General features: G+C 48.2%; 1 protein-coding gene across 7 annotated transcripts in view; it reads left to right on the plus strand.

The window, feature by feature from the left end:
* Positions 1-20,678, plus strand: part of sema6e (sema domain, transmembrane domain (TM), and cytoplasmic domain, (semaphorin) 6E) — a 96,077-nt gene that overhangs the window by 18,111 nt on the left and 57,288 nt on the right. For 6 of the 7 annotated variants that reach the window (XM_035530527.1, XM_035530526.1, XM_035530528.1 and 3 more), the window contains one exon: positions 12,898-13,013. The exons of the other annotated variant lie outside the window; for it this stretch is intronic. In XM_035530527.1, the coding sequence (XP_035386420.1) occupies positions 12,980-13,013 (34 nt within the window). In that variant the 5' untranslated portion in view covers positions 12,898-12,979. The remainder of the gene's footprint in view (positions 1-12,897; positions 13,014-20,678) is intronic. 7 annotated transcript variants of the gene reach the window in all.

Consider the following 20,678-nt stretch of genomic DNA (forward strand, 5'->3'; position numbering starts at 1 on the left):
ACCAAAGTGGCAAAACCAGCTGGAACAGTGTTAACGGGGCAGGGTAGGCTCCTGTGATTAACTCAGTGAAGGCTTTTGTGTATGCTCACGCTATCGTCTCTCAACGTAAGAGAGCCTTTCACTGCTAAATAAACATGTCTGTTACATGTCTGTTCACTGAGATAAAGCCTACAGACAATAGACCTCTTTTTGACATGAACAAAACATAACGGGTGGCATAGGATGTGTCTTGTTTGCATCAGGCTATCACAGATTTAGCAGGCACTTTACTACGACTTGAGTGTAGTTTGGAGTATCGGCTAATCTTTGGACAAAATTTACATTCGATTCAGAGATGGACTTAAGAGATCAGCTCTCCTTACTGATGAAGTAGCCTTTGCTGAACTGCTTGGTGTGATTTTGTTAGTGAGATTTTAATCATCCAGGCTGGATATTTTTCTCTCACAGTGGGCTTGGAGCTCATTTACACCACTCGCTCACGCTCTTCTTTCAGGTGATTTGCATGCTGAAGTCCCACAGGCCCAGCACACACCAGCACAGCATTAATTGTTTGTGTTGCAATCAACAGCAAGCGCTTCTACTTTTTTTCTCATCCTCTGAGCAACGAATACCAAGAAATATCAGGAAAATTAGTCACTCGAGGCCTGGACTTTAGCAGAAATGTATTTGTGTGTGCACACGTTTCTGGACGTGCGTGCGTGCGTGCGCGTGTGTGTGCGCCTGCACTCCACCAAGGACAAAGAATACCTGGAGCATTGCAGCCTATGTTGCCTCTTTGCCCATGCACTTGAGTGGATTGATTTTTATGTGATTGCTGAACAGTGTCTGCTGATGTAGCCATGCGCATTTGAGCCTCGCTGTGCAATCAAAAGGTTGTGCGCCACTCTCTCCTCTAACCTCCGTCTGCGCGGTGATGAATGACCTCACAACGGAGCCCGACGTGGCCCGATACTGCCACTAAATCTCCAGCCACAAAGACCCCAGCACACTTGATGATATGGCTTGCACACGCACGTGTGTGCAAGTGCATGCTTGTGTGTGCAGACAGACGGGTAGACGATTATTGCTCTCTCCATTCATCTTCATTGTGCCTGCTGTTGGGCTGCTTCTGTCTTTGCTGGCACATATTGCTCTGGTCACCATCCTCCCAAAGTCTGGAACAGACACTGTGTGTAGCAGAAGTGTGAGAGCAAAAGTGGCACATGGGGAGTGAGAGACGCCGAGCGAAAGCCAGCGTGTGCACGAGGAGATGGAAGCATGAGGAGAAAGCAGGAAACTAATTAGCCTCCGTTGTGCTCTCATGCTGGTGGAATACCGGACTCCTCTCAGCTCCATCACCTGTCCTCCACCCCAGATTGCGTGCTCCTCACTGGCTGGCTCTTGGTCTTGTTACCCTCTCCCACCTGCGCAGACCTAATGAGGGAGGCAGATCTGCTGTGATCAGCTCGTCCCCATCGTGTCCACCCCGCACCTCAATGCTCCATCTCCAGCTCCTTGTACCTTTTGGTCTCTTGACAGTTTTTTGCTTTACTTGACTTCTAAGGCTTATCTTCCTGAAGGTTTCATTAGCAGATTTCCCTCCTTCTATTAATTATTTCCAGACATGAAATGCTCCCGCAGAGATTACAGCTGGAACCAGAGTAGGAAGAGTGAAGCCTGCACTCTGTTCCTCACAGCTCAGAAGCCTTTAATGCTGCTACCGAGCTGTGCTCACTTACTGCACCCGGAACAATCGCATCAGTCTGAGGACACATGGGAGAACGGAGAGTCACGTTAGAGGGGTTCTCACAACCACCAGCCAGGCTCTTTTTTTCACAAGTGATTTTTTTTTTTTTTTTTTTTAGCCCTTCTTTCCTCTGCCTCTCTGAAGCTTGTTGCTTTTGACAAAAGTAACTTCAGTTGGAAGAGCTCAAAACTCAAGACCACCATCTGGGTTACCATGGAGACTGTAGGATCTGTTGCCCCAAAGTGGAAAGCTACAGTTCTGTAGCGCTCTAATTGCCCTGTCATATGCTGGTGCGGAAGCGCTTGGGATGTAGCGCTTGGCACCTGGAGGACTTGTTTGCTCCCAGCCGGGGTCACAGAGGGAAGCAATGGAGGCGCGGCATCTGGGTGGGGGCCACGCACTCTGCCTGCTGCTCTCCAAAAGGGCACACCTCCACCATGCCCAGGCAGTGTTTAAACGTCATCCTCAGACATGTTTCGCATTCGCTTCTGCACTTTTAACTGAGACCTCCCTCCTTTGTGCTATAAGGGGGTTTATTTACACCCGAGGCAGGTTGTATCTTGTTGTGAAAGGAGAAAAGCCTTTACAAAACTCTCTTACACTGACTCTTTAGTAAAATATTTTTTATCATTTAATGGCATTAAAGGTTCTTCTGCAGTTAGGCGCGTCCAAACAATATGGCCTTGCGTTACAGTGAGCGTGTTATGACTAAAGCTGGATCACACAATGAAGTACTAAAATAATATTGGTATTGCAGCCATGCAGACCATATAAGTGCATAATGGGATATGAGGCTGGCGTTTGAGGAATGGCACGCAAGACTGAGTGCAACTGGAGCTGCTAGCTGCACAGTGGGGCTGGCCACTCTCTCATGCTGATCTGTGGTGTTCCAAATGCTCAGTAATGACAGGCCATTTGCCCCAGGCCACTGGCTGAGGGATGTGCTTGTGCTAACAGCACCCAGCTCACCTGGACCCACCCGCCCTCAGGCTGCCGCTGCAGGGTGCGCTAGCCGCTTTGCTCACGGCACGTGTGAGCGAGTGCCCACCTCCACTGTCCCGAGGCTCTCCTGGGGAGGGGAGGGAGGAATCGATAGCATTCATTTACCAGTGGGGGAGTGCAGCTCAGCTCCTGGGAGGGAGGGAGGGAGGGAGGGAGGGAGAGAGAGAGAGAGAGAGAGAGAGGGAGAGAGAGAGAGACTGTGAGACTGTAGAAGGTTAATGACTGCAGTATGCCATGGTGTGTATGGGCAGCTTGAACCAGTTTGGGGATGAGGTAAGCTGGCAGCAGCAGCTGCCACTCGGGCCATGAACACAGGTGACACAGGGTTTGTGGAGGGACCTGGCTGTGAAATCTCTGGCTTTCTTTACTGTGCTTCAAATGTCTAGTTTGCATAATGTAACATGAGGCTGCATTAAATAGGGAGTCCTAGCGTAAAGCCTGAATTTTGCACCAATAGGTTGCTGGTTTAATGGGGGGTGTTATAGCATTCTAAAGACAGTGTAGTAACACACCTAGGACACTTACTTTATAACCACCTCAGATGGTGGATAGACTTGTTTGGGTTTTGTCTTTCTTTGTTGAACCCACCCCTCCACAACACACTTACATGCATATACGTCACACACACAAACATACATACACACATACATAGTAAGACCAACAGAGACACACACATACACATACCCCACTGAGCTGGAAATGCCAGGCGAGGCCAGGCTTGTATTTGATTTCTCCAGAGAACACTGAGAAATACAGAGGAAGTATCTTCTGTTGACACTGAAACCTATCAGCAAGCCAAGTTCAACAAGTCTGACTCCCCTTCCTTCACTCTCTGTGTATGTGTGTGTCTCTCTCTCTCTCTCTCTCTCTCTCTCTCTCTCTCTCTCTCTCTCTCTCTCTCTCTCTCTCTCTGTGTGTGTCTGTCTCTCTCTCTCTCACCCACCCACCCATAGATTATTCTGCTCTGTTCAAATTCTCTCTTTCAGATGATAATACTGCCAAAGCATACTGCAGCTCTCAGGCCTGACATCAATACACTGCTAGAAGTTTTTTTTCATGGGGAAGAGATGTCAGCTCGGGGAGGAATGCGCCGCTCTTCTCTGAGGCTTTCTCCAACGCCGAGCCCCTGCCTTTGTCCCTCCCAGCTTCATACAGTCCGCCATGCGACTTTCTGTTAATCCAGGCAGGCTTTGAGCTTTTGGTAAACTGTTAGTGAGTTGGACTTGTTTAAATGTTACAGCAGAATGCGTTCCCACAGCCCTGGTATCCTCTAGATCTTGGAAAACATGTGGTGCATAATCACGGCAGGGTTCGAGAGGACACGGGATAGTGTGTGACCATGTGTTTTCCGTACGTCCCTGGGGCCCCTCAAACACAGCAGTGGAGGGACATGTTCTCAACAGTTCCTTCTGCCTGCTTTGGCCCTTTATTTTCTTTCTCTTCTTGGAAGCGATGCTCCTCGAAGCAAAAATGTGTTACCATACTCTGCCACGTTGCTGTTTAAACACCTCACACACACATACACACACACACACACACACACACACGAAGTTCATGAATTGCTCTGGCCACCTGGGGCGCTCCGTCCAGCGCCCACGGCTTCCCAGCCGGCCTTGGCCACGCAGTTGCACAACGCTGATCAAAAAGCTGGCCTGTGCCCCGCTGCCTCCCCACACCCCTGCTGCTCCACTCCCCACGTTCAGCGCTCATTATTCCGCCGTAAATAAATGATGCGGGATCAACGAGGAGGCCGTGGCCCCGCTGGGAGTGCGTGGCCGATTCCATTTGAATGCGGGGCTTTGTGATTGTTCCTTCGCTTTCTTTCTCTCCCCCTTCTGTCTCTGGCTGTTCTCTGCTCTCCCAATTGAATGCCTCATAATGCAAATTGCTCATAATTTATGGATGGGTCGTGATGGAATTGACAGGAAGCTTCTTCTCCCTCCTCCCCTCTTTCGCTCCCGTCACTACTGCTGCCCCTGGAGATGTGAATATAATCTGGAATATAACGCAGCCCTTTGTGGAGGTGCGAGCGTGACGGGCCGAGCTCTTTTTGGCCCTCTCCCTCGCATTGTTCCTAGCTTGGCCGTCGGCGTTTTCCGAGCCCCTGCCCAGAAACCCCGGCACCTTGCTCCCCCCTCCTGCACCTCAGCATCTGTCTCCTCCAGGCCTCTGAAGGCCTTAATTGACTTTTCATCCGCACGCAGCATAATTGAGTTTTAATCACCGTTTTGCATTCTGTTTTGATATTCAAATCAGCCGTGTCATCTGAGAGAAGAGGCAGTGGCTCGGCCGATTCCGCGCTGCCGCTGATGAGTGCATTCACGGGCCGACCCGCTCACCAGTCACTACAGCACTCAGAACCTGGCTCTCGGACACAAAGAGCCACTAATGGCGTCCCCCATCCCTTCACAGTAAACACTAATTAGCTCCTGTCGACTGCACGCTCTGCTGAGTGCGATGAAGGCCCGTGAAGGTGGGTAGGTGTTTTATTTTTGTGCGTATCATGAAACACCGGGAAATTAGAGCTGGCGTGACCCTCGAAAACAGCCAAGTTTCCCGCTGTCGCCGAGTGACTTCGCTGGGATGAGTGGTTGGAGCACTCACAGAGAGGCGGGGTGTCTGACAGAGGAGAGGCAGGTGTGTGTCTGTACCGCCACCGTTCTTTACTCCTCTTCAGTGCTCCCGGAGCTCTCCTCTCTGGGTGAACATGTCTCCTGGAGAGCAGCAGGGAGATTAAGGCAGTTTATAACAAACATCGATCAGAATAAAAGCACCCTGCTCATTAGTGGGCTACTGTTCAGGAGGTAAAAGTTCATTAACAGAGAGTGGGAGTCTCAAACCTTCATTACTACAGCACATGGTACATGCATGAATATCGCCAACAATGCAGGGGAACCAGAGTGGGATTGGTGGTAGCTGTGCCTACACAATCTAGTAAGATTGCTTTTGGCATTGGAATGTTCAGTCCCTAAATTATAGTCCCAAGGTGGCATTTTAATTCACATAGAAGTCATCAGGAGTGATCTGGAGTGACACTGGGCTCTTTGGAGGCAGGCAGAGACGAGTGCTTGCATGCATTGCTTTCATAAACGGTTCTCTCACTACCATGAAATGCGGGATGGCAGGCAACTTGTAAACCATTCTGTCTGGACAGGTCTTCTCTCTTAGTGACACACACACTCACACTCACGCACTCACTCACTCTTTCCCTCTCCCTCTGCCTCTCTCGGTGGTTGTGGTGTTGTGCTTCCTGGATTTCTCAGGACCATTTAATGAATGAGTGAACGTGTCACAGAGGGGCTCCATTCCATTCCAGGCTGTCAGGCATGCTGACGGTGCTCCAGCAGAGCTCCCCTCTGCCTGGGGATCAGCGGGCCCTGGCTGGGGCCCGGCTTCTACCTCCACCCCATTCATTTTCCTCGCGGCCCTTTGCCACTCTAAAACACCCCAGGAGCTCCCTGGGATAATGCAGCACATATGAGAGAGCTGCTTTAAGCTGATAAATGTATCCATTTTCGCACTTTTCTCTCCAGTCTGCTGGGGATTCTCTAGCTGTTGGTACTGTGGGCAACAAGATCCCACTCAGCTGCAGAGCCGAGAGCGAAAAATAATAAAGGCGATCCTTAGCCAAAACCTTTCACTGACATTTCAAGAATGAATAGCAATGAATACATTATTTATTTCTTTATTGGTTTTTGCATTTTTATTATGCGCAGTATCACAGCAAGCCGTAGCCAGCCCAGAGTCCAGTTAAGCATCTTTAATGCATCTTTAATCAGGCCTGTTTTCAGTTCTCACTATTATTGTCTGCTAACAGGTTTATGCCCCTTCTCAGTGCGTTAATGATATTTTGCGTTTATCTGAGCCTATGGCCTTTCGTGGGGCCCTGTAACGAGCCCTGCCATTTCCCAGGCTACAGTGTGTATCCTGCCTTCTCCTGGTCGTGTGCTCCTTTGACCCACACTGGCTGTCCATCCCCCTGCTGTTCCCACGCGTCTGTGTCTCTGCATTTCCCGTCTCTGCTTCTGGCTTTGTTTATACCTGCCTACATTTCTGAATGCTTCATTTTCTTTCTAATGGCAGGCACGTGTGCTTTTGGAAAGCCGGCCTGGCTCTGAAACGGGATTTAAAAAGAGGGACGTTTTCTCCTCGGCCCCTTTGTGTCCATCTCTCTCCTTTATTATTCCCCCCCGCACCACCATATCAAGCCAGTTTCTGCTCAATTGCCCAGATTGTAATCTTATTCTCGGGGGGAAAAAAAAGTTTGCTGGAAATGAAGCTATACATCATAGACAGCTGAGAGAGGAAGAGAGGAGAGTGAGGGGAGAGTTTGAGAAGAGGGAGGGGGACAGAAAGGAAGAGAAATGGGGAGAGGCAGGAGCATGGGGGCAGACGGAGAGAGCGAGGGGAGAGACTGAGGGGAGAGGACAAGGAGGCGGAAGATTTAAGAGGGGAAAAGGAGTGGAGATGGAGAGAGGGACTGAGTGCCAGATGGAAGGGTATTGTAAATAAGTGCTCATCTCCAACCTGACCTCCCTGCCCAACCTACCCACACCGCCTTGTTAAAGGAAGTGACATTTACAGACAGAACATTCTTCTTTTGCTGGCTGGGCATCATTAGCATTCTGATTCTGCAGCATGCTTTTCCTGGATCGCTCTTCAGCTTTTTTCTTTTTGTTTCTCTCTCTGTGTGTGTGTGTGTGTGTGTGTGTGTGTGTGTGTGTGTGTGTGTGTGTGTGTCATTGTCTGAGTCTTCCTTTTTGTCAGCTGTTGGTGGATACTAAGAGGGAGTGTGTGTGTGTGTGTGTGTGTGTGTGTGTGTGTGTGTGTGTGTTTGTGCCCTGCGTGTGCCTGGTTTGGTCCTCACATGTGCCTCCACTGCTGCAGCACACAGGAAGGTGCCCGTTTAGCCGTCTCCATGGAGACAGAGCAGCGATGACCAATGAGGAGCAACTGAGCCCCTGGGAAGACACTGTAGGTCTCAGTGAGGGAAAGAGATGAACTGAGAGATGGAGGGGGAAAGAGAGATGTGTGTGTGTGTGTGTGTGTGGGGGGGGTCTTCATGATCTTTTCTTGCACTTTGGTCAATATGCAACCTTGGAAGAATTGGCTCAGAGCACTGAAAATCCTTCAAAGGCTTGTAATCTGTTAGCAATATTGACCAAAGCTGTGTAAGTGGATAAGACATTTGTGGTTTTCTGTTTGTCACTCTGAGGTTTAAGGCTTGGTAAACACTTACCTTCACTTTAGCTCTGTGACTGTCTATTCCCATTTCCTGTATTGAGTCATGCATTAGAACACAGTCCGACATTCAAATTTATTAGCACTCTTAAATGAAAACGCACGACCCTATCTGAAGTGTGTCCAGTGATATATGCAATCCCTTAATAAGACTTGCGCAATGAGAACATGCGAGTCTGCCGCACCTCGGCACCCCATGCTAAATGGCCCATGGGTGGCTGGTGTAAGGCTGCAGGCTGTGATCTGCCCTAAATCCCCTCAGCACACTCTTGCGCCCAGCTTAGCCATGTCCCGGCTGGCCTTTGGGAGGAGCTCAGGGCTAGTGAGGCTCCATCGTGTGGGCGATGGCTGCAGAAAGGTGTGAAAGGCGGCGTTTATTCCCACCTTGAGTAACCGGAGCCTGTAGGGCTTGCCTGGCTCCCCGTGTCACTCCCAGAAACGCAGGCGGTGTGTCCCAGACCTGTTGTAACATGCGAAGGAGATGGGTATTATTCTGGTGACATTTGACTGATGGGCTGTTTACTGCTGTGAGTTGCGTAATCAAGGTCTGCCTCTGTATTATACAGAGTTAGAATTTAAGTTAGCAAATAAAATAGTTAACAGTAGTAGTATAATTATTGTCAATTCAAAACATCACTGTCAGATAAAATACAATTTTATTAAGCACTTCTGAAGTCTTCACCCCCAAAGGAAGTTTTGGATGAAACAATACTGACAGCAGCCAGAACTTGATGTTAATAAATTATATATTTGTTGGCATTCAAACTCAGACTAGTTTTAGATGTGTGAAAAAGACCTCTGCTCATCTGTGGGATACACATCGCGTAACACTGGAAATGGTAGAAGTAAGTTTGTGTGGGTGTGTGTGTGCCTAAGCTGAACAATAGCTCAGGAAAATGAATCCGACAGAGAGGGAGCAGACTTTGGCTCCTGTGGAAGATGGGCAGCCCAGCATGTGCAGGTTGAAAGTAGGACAGCTCTCAGAAGGATGCTACCAAGACTGTCAGGGCAGGGGCACAGACACAGACATGAAGACCTCCTATCCCACACACACACACACACACACACACACACACAAACACACACACACACAGTGTAAAGGAAAGATGTTCACAAAAGTGCCTTTGGCCTGAGGTGGGTGGGTTTATTAGTGTGGTTGTTTGGTGAATGATCACATCTCCCTTTCAGTGTTTGAGGGATGAAAGCCTCCTCCACACTGGCTTTCTTCCCTACACTCCTCCTCTTAAACAAGAGCACACGGATGTGCTGCTTCTCAAACAGGCTGCCACTGGATTTCAAGTCCCTCCGTCATTGATCGAGTCACTTCTGAAATGGTTTCCTTAAATACAGCTCTCTACCCCTGGCTCTCTCCAGGCGGGCCTCCCTGTTCAGAGACCTCAGCCCATCCGGCGCGGCAGATCACACGGAGGGAGCGTCCTGCCCACTGGGGCCATAGGTAGACAAATCCATCTATCCTTTCCTGTCTCTTGCTCAGCCTGTTTCCGTTGGGCACTACTAAGGTTAATTAGCACATTCGATTAGGCAGATGCCTCCTCAGTCGCTTTCTCCCCTCCCTCCTCTGTAAAACCGACTTCCCTCCAGTGGTCTCTGCAAGGTCTGACTTATCCTGGATTTTTATAACTGGTCCCAATACTATGTGTGTCAAGGAAAAGCGATTACTAATGCATTCTACCTGCTGTGTTTTTGAATCTTAAATCTGGAATGATCAGAATTATTTAATGCATGGACTTTTAAATGATATAGACTCCAAAAGTAATCAAAAATAACTACAGGCAGGAATAACCAAGCAAAGCATGAATGCATTTTGGTAAACATTTCAACATGTTCCAGTGGAGCACCACATAAATTGGTCAGCTCTGTGCCTTTTGAGTTTCATATGCTTCGGTTCTGCCTCACTTGCTCAAATTGATTACACAAGCAGTTTGCCAGTATACTGTCAACATATAGATACAAGTCCATGTACTGATGTCTACTTTTATATCATTATGTAAAAAGACTATGACGATTTTATCGTGCGAGGGATGTTATCACAAAATCATAAGATTGGATGTGCTGTGTTCCTCAGACTTTAGTGGTCTGTCTGTCCAAGGACACAGGGAGTGGCTTGGCGTTGGAGCAGAGCGGTTGCCGCGGGAGCAGATGGGGCTTTAGATGTGCAGGCAGAGCTCCCAAAGGCACCTCCTGCAGCCGAGCCACAGGGTAGCCTGGTCCGGACATACACCTCCTCTCACATGCTGCAGACTACTGTGGCGTGTGTGTGTGTGTGTGTCTGTCTGTCTGTCTGTGAGTTTGCACATATCAGGATTCTCTGGTTTCAGTTATGATGATGCTGTCGTGATTGTTTCCACATGTGAGATGAAGAGGACGTGTGCGCATGCATGCGCCTCTTCGTGTGTTTGGAAGCAGAGTGAGCCCCTGTGGAGTGCAGGCTTGCCAGACAGATTTTTTTCCTTCTAGCCCAGTGACTGCTCAACCCTGACAGTGAGCTTTGCCCAGCAGTTGCGATGCGTCTGTCCCTGCCGGCTCCGCTTCACACCTCAGAGATGCTCGCTGACCCACGCATGAGCCCCAGGTGCACCCCCCAGGTCCCCAGGCCCCGCCCATGCTCAGTGCATGCGGACATCTCATGCTGTGCACCCCTAACGTACACATGCACAGGTCCAGAAATCTTTATTGGAGCCATGTTCTTTTACAAGCCCTTGAGTCAGCCAGTCAGGAGTCCTCCCTCCCTGACTCTTTAGAATCTTCAGTCTGGAGCTGTAAATAATGGGGAGGTTAAACACCGGTGCACTGTCTCTCTGCTGACCCCCATCCCTCTTAACCCCCCACCCCCCAGCAGAACAGTCCCGAGAGAGAGAGAGAGAGAGAGAGAGAGAGAGAGAGAGAGAGAGAGAGAGAGAGAGAGAGAGAGAGAGAGAGAGAGAGAGAGAGAGATACAGAAAGGACTACAGTGACTGGGAAGGACTGGAGCCGGGATTAAGACAGATGGATCCATCAGAGTGGCTGGATGATGAATCGCAAGGCTACAGGGAGACGCTCTCCTTTATGTAAAAGAGGCGCTTTCAGATGTGGCACTGCCATAAATCAGATGGAGATTGTTCTAATTTCATTACAATGGCAGACAGTGGAGCCGCCATTACTGTGTTGCACTCTGCGTGTCTGTCTCTGTCTCTCACTCTCTCTCTCTCACACACACACACACACACACATTTTTATTGTGCTGTTTGGACCCGGTCTGCACAGGAACGGCAAGAGCTGTGGGGAGCACAGCAAAATTGCCTTTGCGTTTGTGTTTTCATACATATTCCACAAGAGACATGAAATGGGGATGAAAGGAATACTGCTGGTCCTCTGTCTTTCCCGGCTCTGCTCCGGCCTGTACAGGCAGCAGCCGCACCTGCCCTGTGAGTGTGTGCCAGGCCCAGGAATGGCACGCGGGGCACGGTAATTCCTCTCCCAGTGCAGATGGCAGAGGGGGCTGGAGAAGTGAGCTGACATGCACAGCAAACGGGCCGCGAGCCACAGAGCTGCCCCGTGGCCTGGGCCCCAGCCCAGCGCCCATGCATTATTGATGTCGGAGCCAGGCAATGGAGCCAGACACAGAGAGGAAGGCAAAAGTGTTCCGCAGAACAGGTTACAGGGCGTTTTCTGCCTGGATGGAGGTGATGGCGTGTGTGTGTGTGTGTGTGTGTGTGTGTGTGTGTGTGTGTGTGTGTGTGTGCGTTCTCTCTCTGCATGAGCCCCATAAGCCCCTGGCCTCCCTCAGCAGGGGGCGGCATGCGCTCCAGCTGTTTTGGCTGATAAGCTGTTGCCGTGGCGTTCTCAGCTTATAGCCATGCGTCAGTGGTACCCGCTCTCCAGTGTCTGCACGACACCCGCCACTCACACATGCGCATGCGCGTGCTCACACACACACACACACACACACACACACACACACACACACGCTTGCATTCACTGGCACATTTCCAGATCGCTCTGCACATAGATAGCGTCAGCCATGGCACGCTTGCACACATGCGACCTCCGCCTGCACAAACGCCATTGCTCCAGCTCTCTGTCCGACACACACTTCGCATGACACGCACTCTGCGCCACACAGCTGACTGATAACTCGCCATCTTTCCATCCTTCCTCAGCCTCTGTCAACAGTGCTGCCTGCTCACCCAACAAGCTCCTGACAGCTGAAGCCCCCCCCCCCCAAACACACACACATACACAGGCGCGCACACACACACTGATACTGACAATGACGATAATTGCAGTAATGAACATGGGGATGGTAGATGTCTTCAGACGCCATCTTAGCACTTCCTTCGGGATGGCTTCATGGAACCATAGTGGGTAAACAGTGAGCATCTTGCTGAACCTGCAGCACAGATCAGGCTGTAAACACAGAGCTGATGAGTGCAGTGAGCCTTTGGCAAAGTAGCTGGAGCCTGTTTCAACACTCCGCACAACCGCTAGCTAATGCTCTTACTTCTGTTCTTCACTGCTGGGTAAGACCTCTGTTGCTGTGTTGTTGGGAGCAGACTATTGCAGATTTCTCGGCCTGCATGCTATTTTTTTCAGTGTAAAGGAACCATTAATCAGTGCATCTTTCTCAGTGCTCAGTGCTGGCTTAATTTCAGCCTAGTCAGCTCGTTATTCCATGATTCCATCCTCGTCGGTATACAGACCGTCACTCTCTTGTTGTGTCTACCTTGACGACACAATACAATACTTCCCAGGACACGGAGACACACACACACACACACACACACACACGGTTGCTGTAGCTCTTATTATGTCCTCCTCTGTGTGTACGTGTGTCTGGGGCAGTCCCGCAGCCACTGCAGGAACAGTGATGACACTGACACAGCTCCACGCAAAGGTCAGTAAACAGCAGCTCATTTCTCCTCCTGCAGACTGAAAGGGAAATTGTTTTGCTGTGGTGGGAGTCACGGCGTGTGCACAACCTGACTGGCTGACCTGTCAGTGTCGGTCATCATGCAGGAGCCTCATTTAACTGGCCCTAATGCAGGCAAGTCTCTGTCTCTGTCTCTCTCTGTCTGTCTGTCTGTCTTTCCCCCCTGTGGTTCCCCCAGCCTCAGGTGTGGAGGTCCTCTCTACAAAATCAGGCAAGCAGAGGAGCAGGATCAGATGAAAGATTCCCACATTAAAATAAACTCCAGGCGCATTCCCAGAACTCGTTACCTCCACATCCTCACACTAGTGTGCTTCAGAAGGGCTGCACTCAAGGTTTTCGAGGCGAGACGCTTTACGAGATTAATATCCGCGTGTGGGTGTGTGGCGTGTATGCGCTCGTGCGTGTGTGAACTAGCCGTTGGCTGTGTGCAGCAGTGTTTTTCCCTTCTGTGGTAAGGACAGGGAGAAGCAGGGCCTCTTGGCTCAGACTTCACTCACACTGGCGCTGGCAACCCAAAACCCAGAGTGCCATTAGCAGAACAAGGCTACACACACACACATGCACGCCTGGCAGCCTATGACCCGCTATTTTCCACAAGCTTGCTCCAAAGCGGATGAGTGTGCCAGCCTATTACACGGTGCTGCTAGGGGCTCCCCTCAAAGCAGCCAGTCAGAGCTCCCATTCATTCAGTGCATGTTTACACAACCCACTTCATAAAGCCCCGCCTGCTAGGCTGGGCCTGCTAGGCTGGGCCTGCTTCTCACCACGGCCCTTTCACTCACTGCTGTTTCTCCTGAAGACGGTTGTGCTGCAAAGAATTCGGTGATTAGACAGGATAAGTCAGTGCCACTTATCTATAGTCTATGAAAACTAAAAAGATGAAAAGATTCCTGTCTTTTTTGGGTGGGTGGGTGGGTGTGTGTGTGTGTGTGTGTATGTGTGTGTGTGTGCACGCGCATGGTGTGGTGTGGTGTGGTTATATAAAGGGGCCAGACGCACAAGCCATATTTCTAATGCTCCCCGTCACTGTACTGCAATAGCTTTATTGATCCCTCTTAGTGGATTTTTGGTGGCATTTGCTCATTGTGTTCCTGCGTTCATTGCGGTTGAGAGTTTATTGGATACCGAATATGTGCACAGAAGACCAAATGGTTCTTTCTGACTGCATTGCAGAATTCTGCAGGCTCTTTGACACACATTTGAATAATGTTCTATTGCTGGTAGTCAGTCAGTTTGAAGTTGATTTAATTTTGAAAAAGAATTAGGATATTAGCTTGAGTTTTGTGGGCAATGTTTCATTTCTAGGTGAAAGGCCATCTGATATCCCTTGAGTCTGAGAGATGGGGGGGGGGGGGAGACGGGACACAGATTTGTAATACTTTCCATGAACTGCCCCACTTTGTTTAAGCAGAGTAGGGTTGTTGTTTTTTAAAACATTTTTAAGGAATTTTTTTTTTTTTTTTTTTTGGGAAACAGTAACATGGTGGGCCAACAGAAACAGGTAGAGAGATGTTAGCTAATTACCATTTGAGTGCAATGCCAGATTTGTAAACCCCTGTGAGCTATATGCTCAGAAAGTGCACTGCTAACCTGTGCTGTGCCGTCACTATTGTTAACCCTATGCTGTGCCGACACCATCGTTAATCCTGTGCTGTACCAACACACACATTCACTCAAGACAGGCTTTCATACTTGCGCGCACACACGCACGCACACACACACACACACACACACACATATCAAACAATGTGTCTGAGGGGTGTACAGTGGGCTGGGTGACCCTTTTGAGCAGTGTGTGTTTGTCCAGCCTGGCTATCGATTGCTCCATCGAATAATCGAATGAGAAGTACTTTTGCCTTATTAAAGAGCAATAATAAATATACAAGCAGAAGACAGTTCTCTTAAAATGAACAACTAATTGGTTTCTACTTTAGAAAAATCTGTATTTTTTTTATTGCTTAAGTTGCATACAGTATCTGTCAAAACTCAACATAATTTAAGTGCAATATTACATTCGTGGTTTTAAATAAAACATTTTCTGAAATGCAAAAACAAGTAAATAAAAATAAAAAATAAAAATGGTATCCGGGATATTTTTTCCATGAAGTTTTTATTTTTCTTGTGTTTTTCAAGATATGTGCAGAACATGATTGTGTTGCGTTTTGTCAAGTCATTAAACATCACTTTGATGAAACTGGTGTAGTGATTGTTGATATGAATGGCAAACACCAAATAGTTTGGTTTACACACATGAAAAATATAAACCAGGTAAAACTAATAATTTGTCATTTGCTACTTTCATTAACTTTTACAGTGCACTCTGGGCCTTAACATTTGTGTGAAAGCAGAAAGAGTTCTTGAAAACAATAGAAATATGTAAAGAAAATATGTGCAAAAATCCTTCAAAAGTCACTTATGGCTTATTTATACTATCCTCCCACCCTTTTACAGTAGAAGTAATACAGTGTCACCTCACATTGTTTTGGTGTGCTCCCACATTTTTTTTTTTTTTGCAAGCAAGCTTAGTATTTAGCTACTGAATCTGTTTTTGGCTTGATGGGTGTTTTACATATTTTTCGAGCAAGGCACGATGGGGCATAGGAATGCCGTGCATATAGTTCTATGGATTAAAATAAGCTTCGACGCAAGGAATTTGGATCAATGATTTTTAGTAATCGGGTTACTTGAGTTTCTAGAGGAGTCATTTTCGCCATACCTGGCTGTGAATGACACAAGCACTGGAGCAAAAATGGACAATTGATCTGGAAGCTTTGGGGCCTGAGTGACTTGAATTCTCTGAAATTCTGAAGAGAAGGGAGAACGGGTTGAGCTGGAGATGGGAGAGGGTTGAGCTGGAGATGGGAATGTATTAAATGCTCTTGGTTAACTTGACAGCTTGGAACATTGGGCTATAATAAGAGATGTGAGTGAAAAAAATGGAGAGAATTTTTTTATAACAGGGAAAGACTGCTGTGTCAGTCAAATAAGTTGGCTGAAAAAAGTCCTCAAAGGCAGAGCTTTACTTGCAATTAGATAATTCACTTCATACAACTAAAAGACATTGAACTTGCCGATATCTCTCTCGGCTCAGTGCTATGAGGTCTTGTGGTTTCTGCTACTGTGGCCTTGAATGCACAACATTCGTCGCATATCAAAGGCAAGACTAGTGGAACGCCGTCAGTAGCAGTGACCAGCCCCTGGCACACTGTTCAGGAATGGACGTGGAACTGCGGAACAGAAAAGGCTGCGGCTTTCTATTCCGGGGCCTAGTGCATTTCCCTGAGTGCTTGGCGAGACTTGGAATGCTGCTTTGGTTGAATGGCTGTGCTATATCTAGTGAACAGCTCTGAGGAATGAGATTGCACCCAGCGCAGGGCAGAGGGCCATCTCCACATGCTGCGTGTGCTCTTGTGGTTTGAATTTCCTTGCTGGTTTTGGCACAGCCGTTGAATGAACAAAGATGGTGATGTACAGATGTCAGTGACATTGTGGCCTGAAGCATCAGGAGACCATGGCCAGGAGGTTTGACAGACGCAGTATGTAAGAACCCCGTAGACGGCTGCAGGCACTGGAGCGCCCGGCTAGCTCATGTCTGCTCCTCGTCGCCTCATCTCAGATTCAGAGATTTCAACAGATATGAAGTTTCATCATCCCATGAGATGCGTGTTTGCAGACAGCAGCAGAGATTAGAGGGGCGGGAGAAGGAGAGTAGATAGGCGGTGAGAGAGTGCCGTTGACTTGGAGACCAGATTTCATTATCTGCATTAGCTATGCATGGCCACGGTTACTCAGAGCCAGGTAATGGGAAGGGGTGGACGGATGAGGTTTTCCCATGTCTTTAGGGATCCAGGATGGGGCCTGGATGTAGAATCGCACGCCTAATCCTGGATTATCTGTGTGTGTGTGCGTGCGTACGTGCGTGTGTGTGTGTGTGTGTGTGTGTGTGTGCTGGCAGAAGAGATAAGAAGATCCATAAGGACTTCTTTGTTTGCAGCTCCTGCACTTCCGCAATGTCTTTAAATCTTTTGTTCCACAAACAGAGAGAAGAAATGGGCTACACTGCTGGAAAGAGCTTGTGAAGTGGTGAGGAAAAATTCCACGAAGAGGCTGCTTTATCCCAAGGCCACCAGGGCTGACACTTTTCTTTTTCATCGTAATGACTGTCATAGTGTGGCTGGCCAAGAGAAAATTGTGGTTTGTGTTAGGCTTGGTAAGATATCTGACCCAGGGGCAGCTTCTCCTGGTCAAAGAAAACAGGAGAAATTAGTCATGGCAGCGGTGCCATTTTCTGACGTGTTTATTCTGAAGCCGCAGGTCCTGCGCTTTTTCACAGAGCTATTTTTTGATGCTGCTGTTTTTGGTGTCATGGATCTTACATGCATAGGCTGGTATCTCTGTTCCACCTCAGCCAGCCTTTCCTGTAATACCACTGGGGGTTTGTTTATTTACTCAAATGCTGAAGTTGGCCCTATTTTGTGGCGGGGGTGGGGTTGGGGTAAACTGTGATTGTGATTTTTCCCTTTCCCTTCCCAGGTTGGAGTGATTACATGTCTAGGTTGTTCCAGTGACTTGTCAGCTTGACAGAAGCATACATCACACCTTGCTGTCTCTAAAATGCTTCTCCCTCTCCTTTAACACGCTCATCATCCCTTCATCCATCATTCCATCACTCCACCTCCACCGCCTGCTAAATGAGGTCTATGGTTTGCATTTCTAGCAAAAGCCCCTTCCCCCGGGAATAGTGATCGGTTTGTAGCCATCCTGTGTGGGTTTAGGCGGAGGCGGAGTGGTGGTACATTCAGCCCCCATGACTTGATTTTTAATAAAGGCATGCTGGGAGCTGTCCAGCTGTCAGTCCAAGTACTGCATGCTGCTTTCAAGGTGATTTATGTCCAGCAAGGCTCTTAGATTGTGTTTTCCTGCATTGCCATGTTCATGCAAGCGTTGGCAGCCCACCATGGCAGGAACCAAGAGCGGATGCTTACGTTTCCAGTGGAGGATTGCTTCGGTGTGCAGGTGATGTATAAAATACGGCGGGACTTTGGTCTGCCTTCAGGCTCTTTCTGTGTCCCTTTTACGCCTCATCAAGGTTGGGACACATGCGGACATGGATAACAGACATGCAGAATTCTAGAAAGCGCTGTTTTTTAGGTTAGTTGCACAGTGATTGTGCTCATGGTTTTTGCTGCATGACTAAATAGAAAGGCCGTTGTAAGGTCAGTGCGTGTGGCGAGTTGTCTGAAGTGAGCTGCGCATGGGGGTGGCGACGGTGGTGGTTGGACACAGGGAGATATGGGAGGGCTGAAAGGCTACCTGTCAAACTGCAGAGCTAGAACAATGAGGTTTCCCCAGCTGGCACACCGGGCTGGAGAGGAAAAGGGACAAGTCAGGGTCATGTTCATTTTGACCAGCACCAGGGGGGGGGAGCGAGAGAGAGAGAGAGAGAGAGAGAGAGAGAAAGAGGTATATTCTGTTAGCAACCTACCACCTTTTCCTGTGTGTTTCTCACCAGCCATAATTTTGGGAGCACTTGAAATGCATCAGCAGTGCACTTGTGAAGCTGCAGCCGAAGGGGGTGTTTGTGTAAAACAGCTGACGAAGGAAGAACCGACTGCAAACAGCTGAACAGCTGCAAGAGACGGAGAGATGGAAGTTTACGACATCCTGACAGGACCTCTCCATCCGTTCCCATGACATCAGAGCAGGGACCAGTGACCTGGCCCTCTGCAGCCTGAACCCTGGGCCAAGGGCCTTGGAAGAAACCCCTGAGCCCATACACAAGTCCCTTTCTTCCCCAGGCACAATGCTCAGAGAACCTTCTACTGAGCACGTAAAACTTTTTTATTCCAAAAGCATTCCTTTTAATACTTTCTATGATGCGACTACTGTTTAGAATAGCTAAAATAACAATTCCGCTTACTTAGGCTCATACTGACAAATATTTAGAGCCCTGATGTCTCAGATGAGCAGCTGTATGTTCTTGCCCTCATTCACACCCAAGGCTGCTTCCAATAGACTTTCGGCAAGCTTGGGCATGGACTAATGAGAACATCCATTTTCATTTGTTGTTCACTGGAAATCACTTTTCCTCCTCGTTGGCACCCCTATACTCTTCCTCAAAGTTGTGCTGGAGGTTTCATTGATTTGAGAACCCCAAAGCTTCCTATGACTTGGGCCTGTATTTAAGATGGAGGTTGGCTTGGTTTATATTTTTGAACCAGTCATAAAATGTAGGTTTGGATGTTGGCTTGGATTATAATTTTGACCCAGTCAAAAGATGCATGGTTGGAGGTTTGGTGTCTGTGGCTGGGTCCAGGTAATTCTTTTTAGCATGATTTGGCCTCTGCAGGAATGTCAGGGTCATTTTACCCTGGCCTCTTTGTCCTTTCTTTTTTATCATTTCACGTCTCATGGACAGTGTGAAAAAACTATCTCCATCTCTCAGGGCATACCCATATGTCTGGAGTGAAAGATGAAATGCCGCTGTGAATGGCACTGTCAGCCTTGCAGGAATCAAACTCTCACACTCCTACAGGCGAGAGAGGGAGAGAGAGAAAGAGAGAGAGTCATGCCTACTGGAATGTTTGCTAATTGGTTGAGGTGCAAGTAATGATATGAAGCTGAGATTGGTGCCATTACAATGAGTTTTTCCCACTGTTTCCAATTGTGCATTTGTGTTTATACATGTGTATGCATGCACTCGCCCACAGGACACTGTAACTAATCAATATTTCCACTGGGGGCAGATGAGCTGTAGCGTCTCTGACTGCATTGTACTAGATGCACATGTACTTGCACACAAATGCACAAGACCCTTGCATCACTAGCTGTTTTACAAAGCAGCTTGCAGACATCTACGATGTGCGGTGTCAGGAAACACTGACATCATGTTCAAAGTAAGTAATGATAAACAACCAAATATTTCAGAAATTTCAAAGTGGATTTATTGTTCTGCCTTGAGACTCAATCGGCTTGGTAATAGCAACCAGCAACAGCTCGCAACATTATGCTGGGGACACAAAAGACCTTTTTTGCATTAGAAGCATTAGAAAGAAAACTAGGTTGTACAGGTACTCTCCTAATTTAAGGAAGGTCTTTAAATGATTTGATTGCTGACAGTATTCTTCCGTGCCCTGGTGCGTCACTGGCCATAATTGAACATGCACTCAGCAGTGGGGGTGGGGGTGTAAGGCATCTCTGCTCAGCCACATGGAAGTGCAGTCCATTTCATTTCCTCCTGAAAGACAGCAATTAATCTGATTAGTAATTAATCAGCCTGCTGGACCTGCTCTTCACTACACTAATGGCCAGTATGACAGCGAGGCAACTGCATTATTAATAATCCCATTTCATGGGCTGGAGGGGGTAGGGATGTGGATATGGATGGGGGGGGGGGGCATGTAGCAGGACCAAATCAGGGCCAATGATCAGCAAACAAGGCTCATGGCCTACAGGGTCATGGAAGGCGAAGAAGGCAGAAGAAATGAGACGCGAACATGACCACACCTTTTTACAGCCGCCCAGTACCCGGACTGAACACTTGATGAGAGACTGGTTCCAAACAGTGGTGCATAATGTTAAAACTTATGATTGTGAGCCTCTGTGAACATCTAGTCTTGTCATGGCAGGCAGAACACACATCATGGACAGTGATGGTGTCTCAGATCAGGAGGCCTAATGAAAGTTTGCAAGGTTTGTTACAGCACTCGGGTCCCTGTTGCACTCTTTTGAAATATCAGTATTTCAGAGGCCAATATCAAGATGATGATTAACAATTGA

Source organism: Electrophorus electricus, chromosome 10 (assembly GCF_013358815.1).
Source record: "Electrophorus electricus isolate fEleEle1 chromosome 10, fEleEle1.pri, whole genome shotgun sequence".
NCBI lineage: Eukaryota > Metazoa > Chordata > Actinopteri > Gymnotiformes > Gymnotidae > Electrophorus > Electrophorus electricus.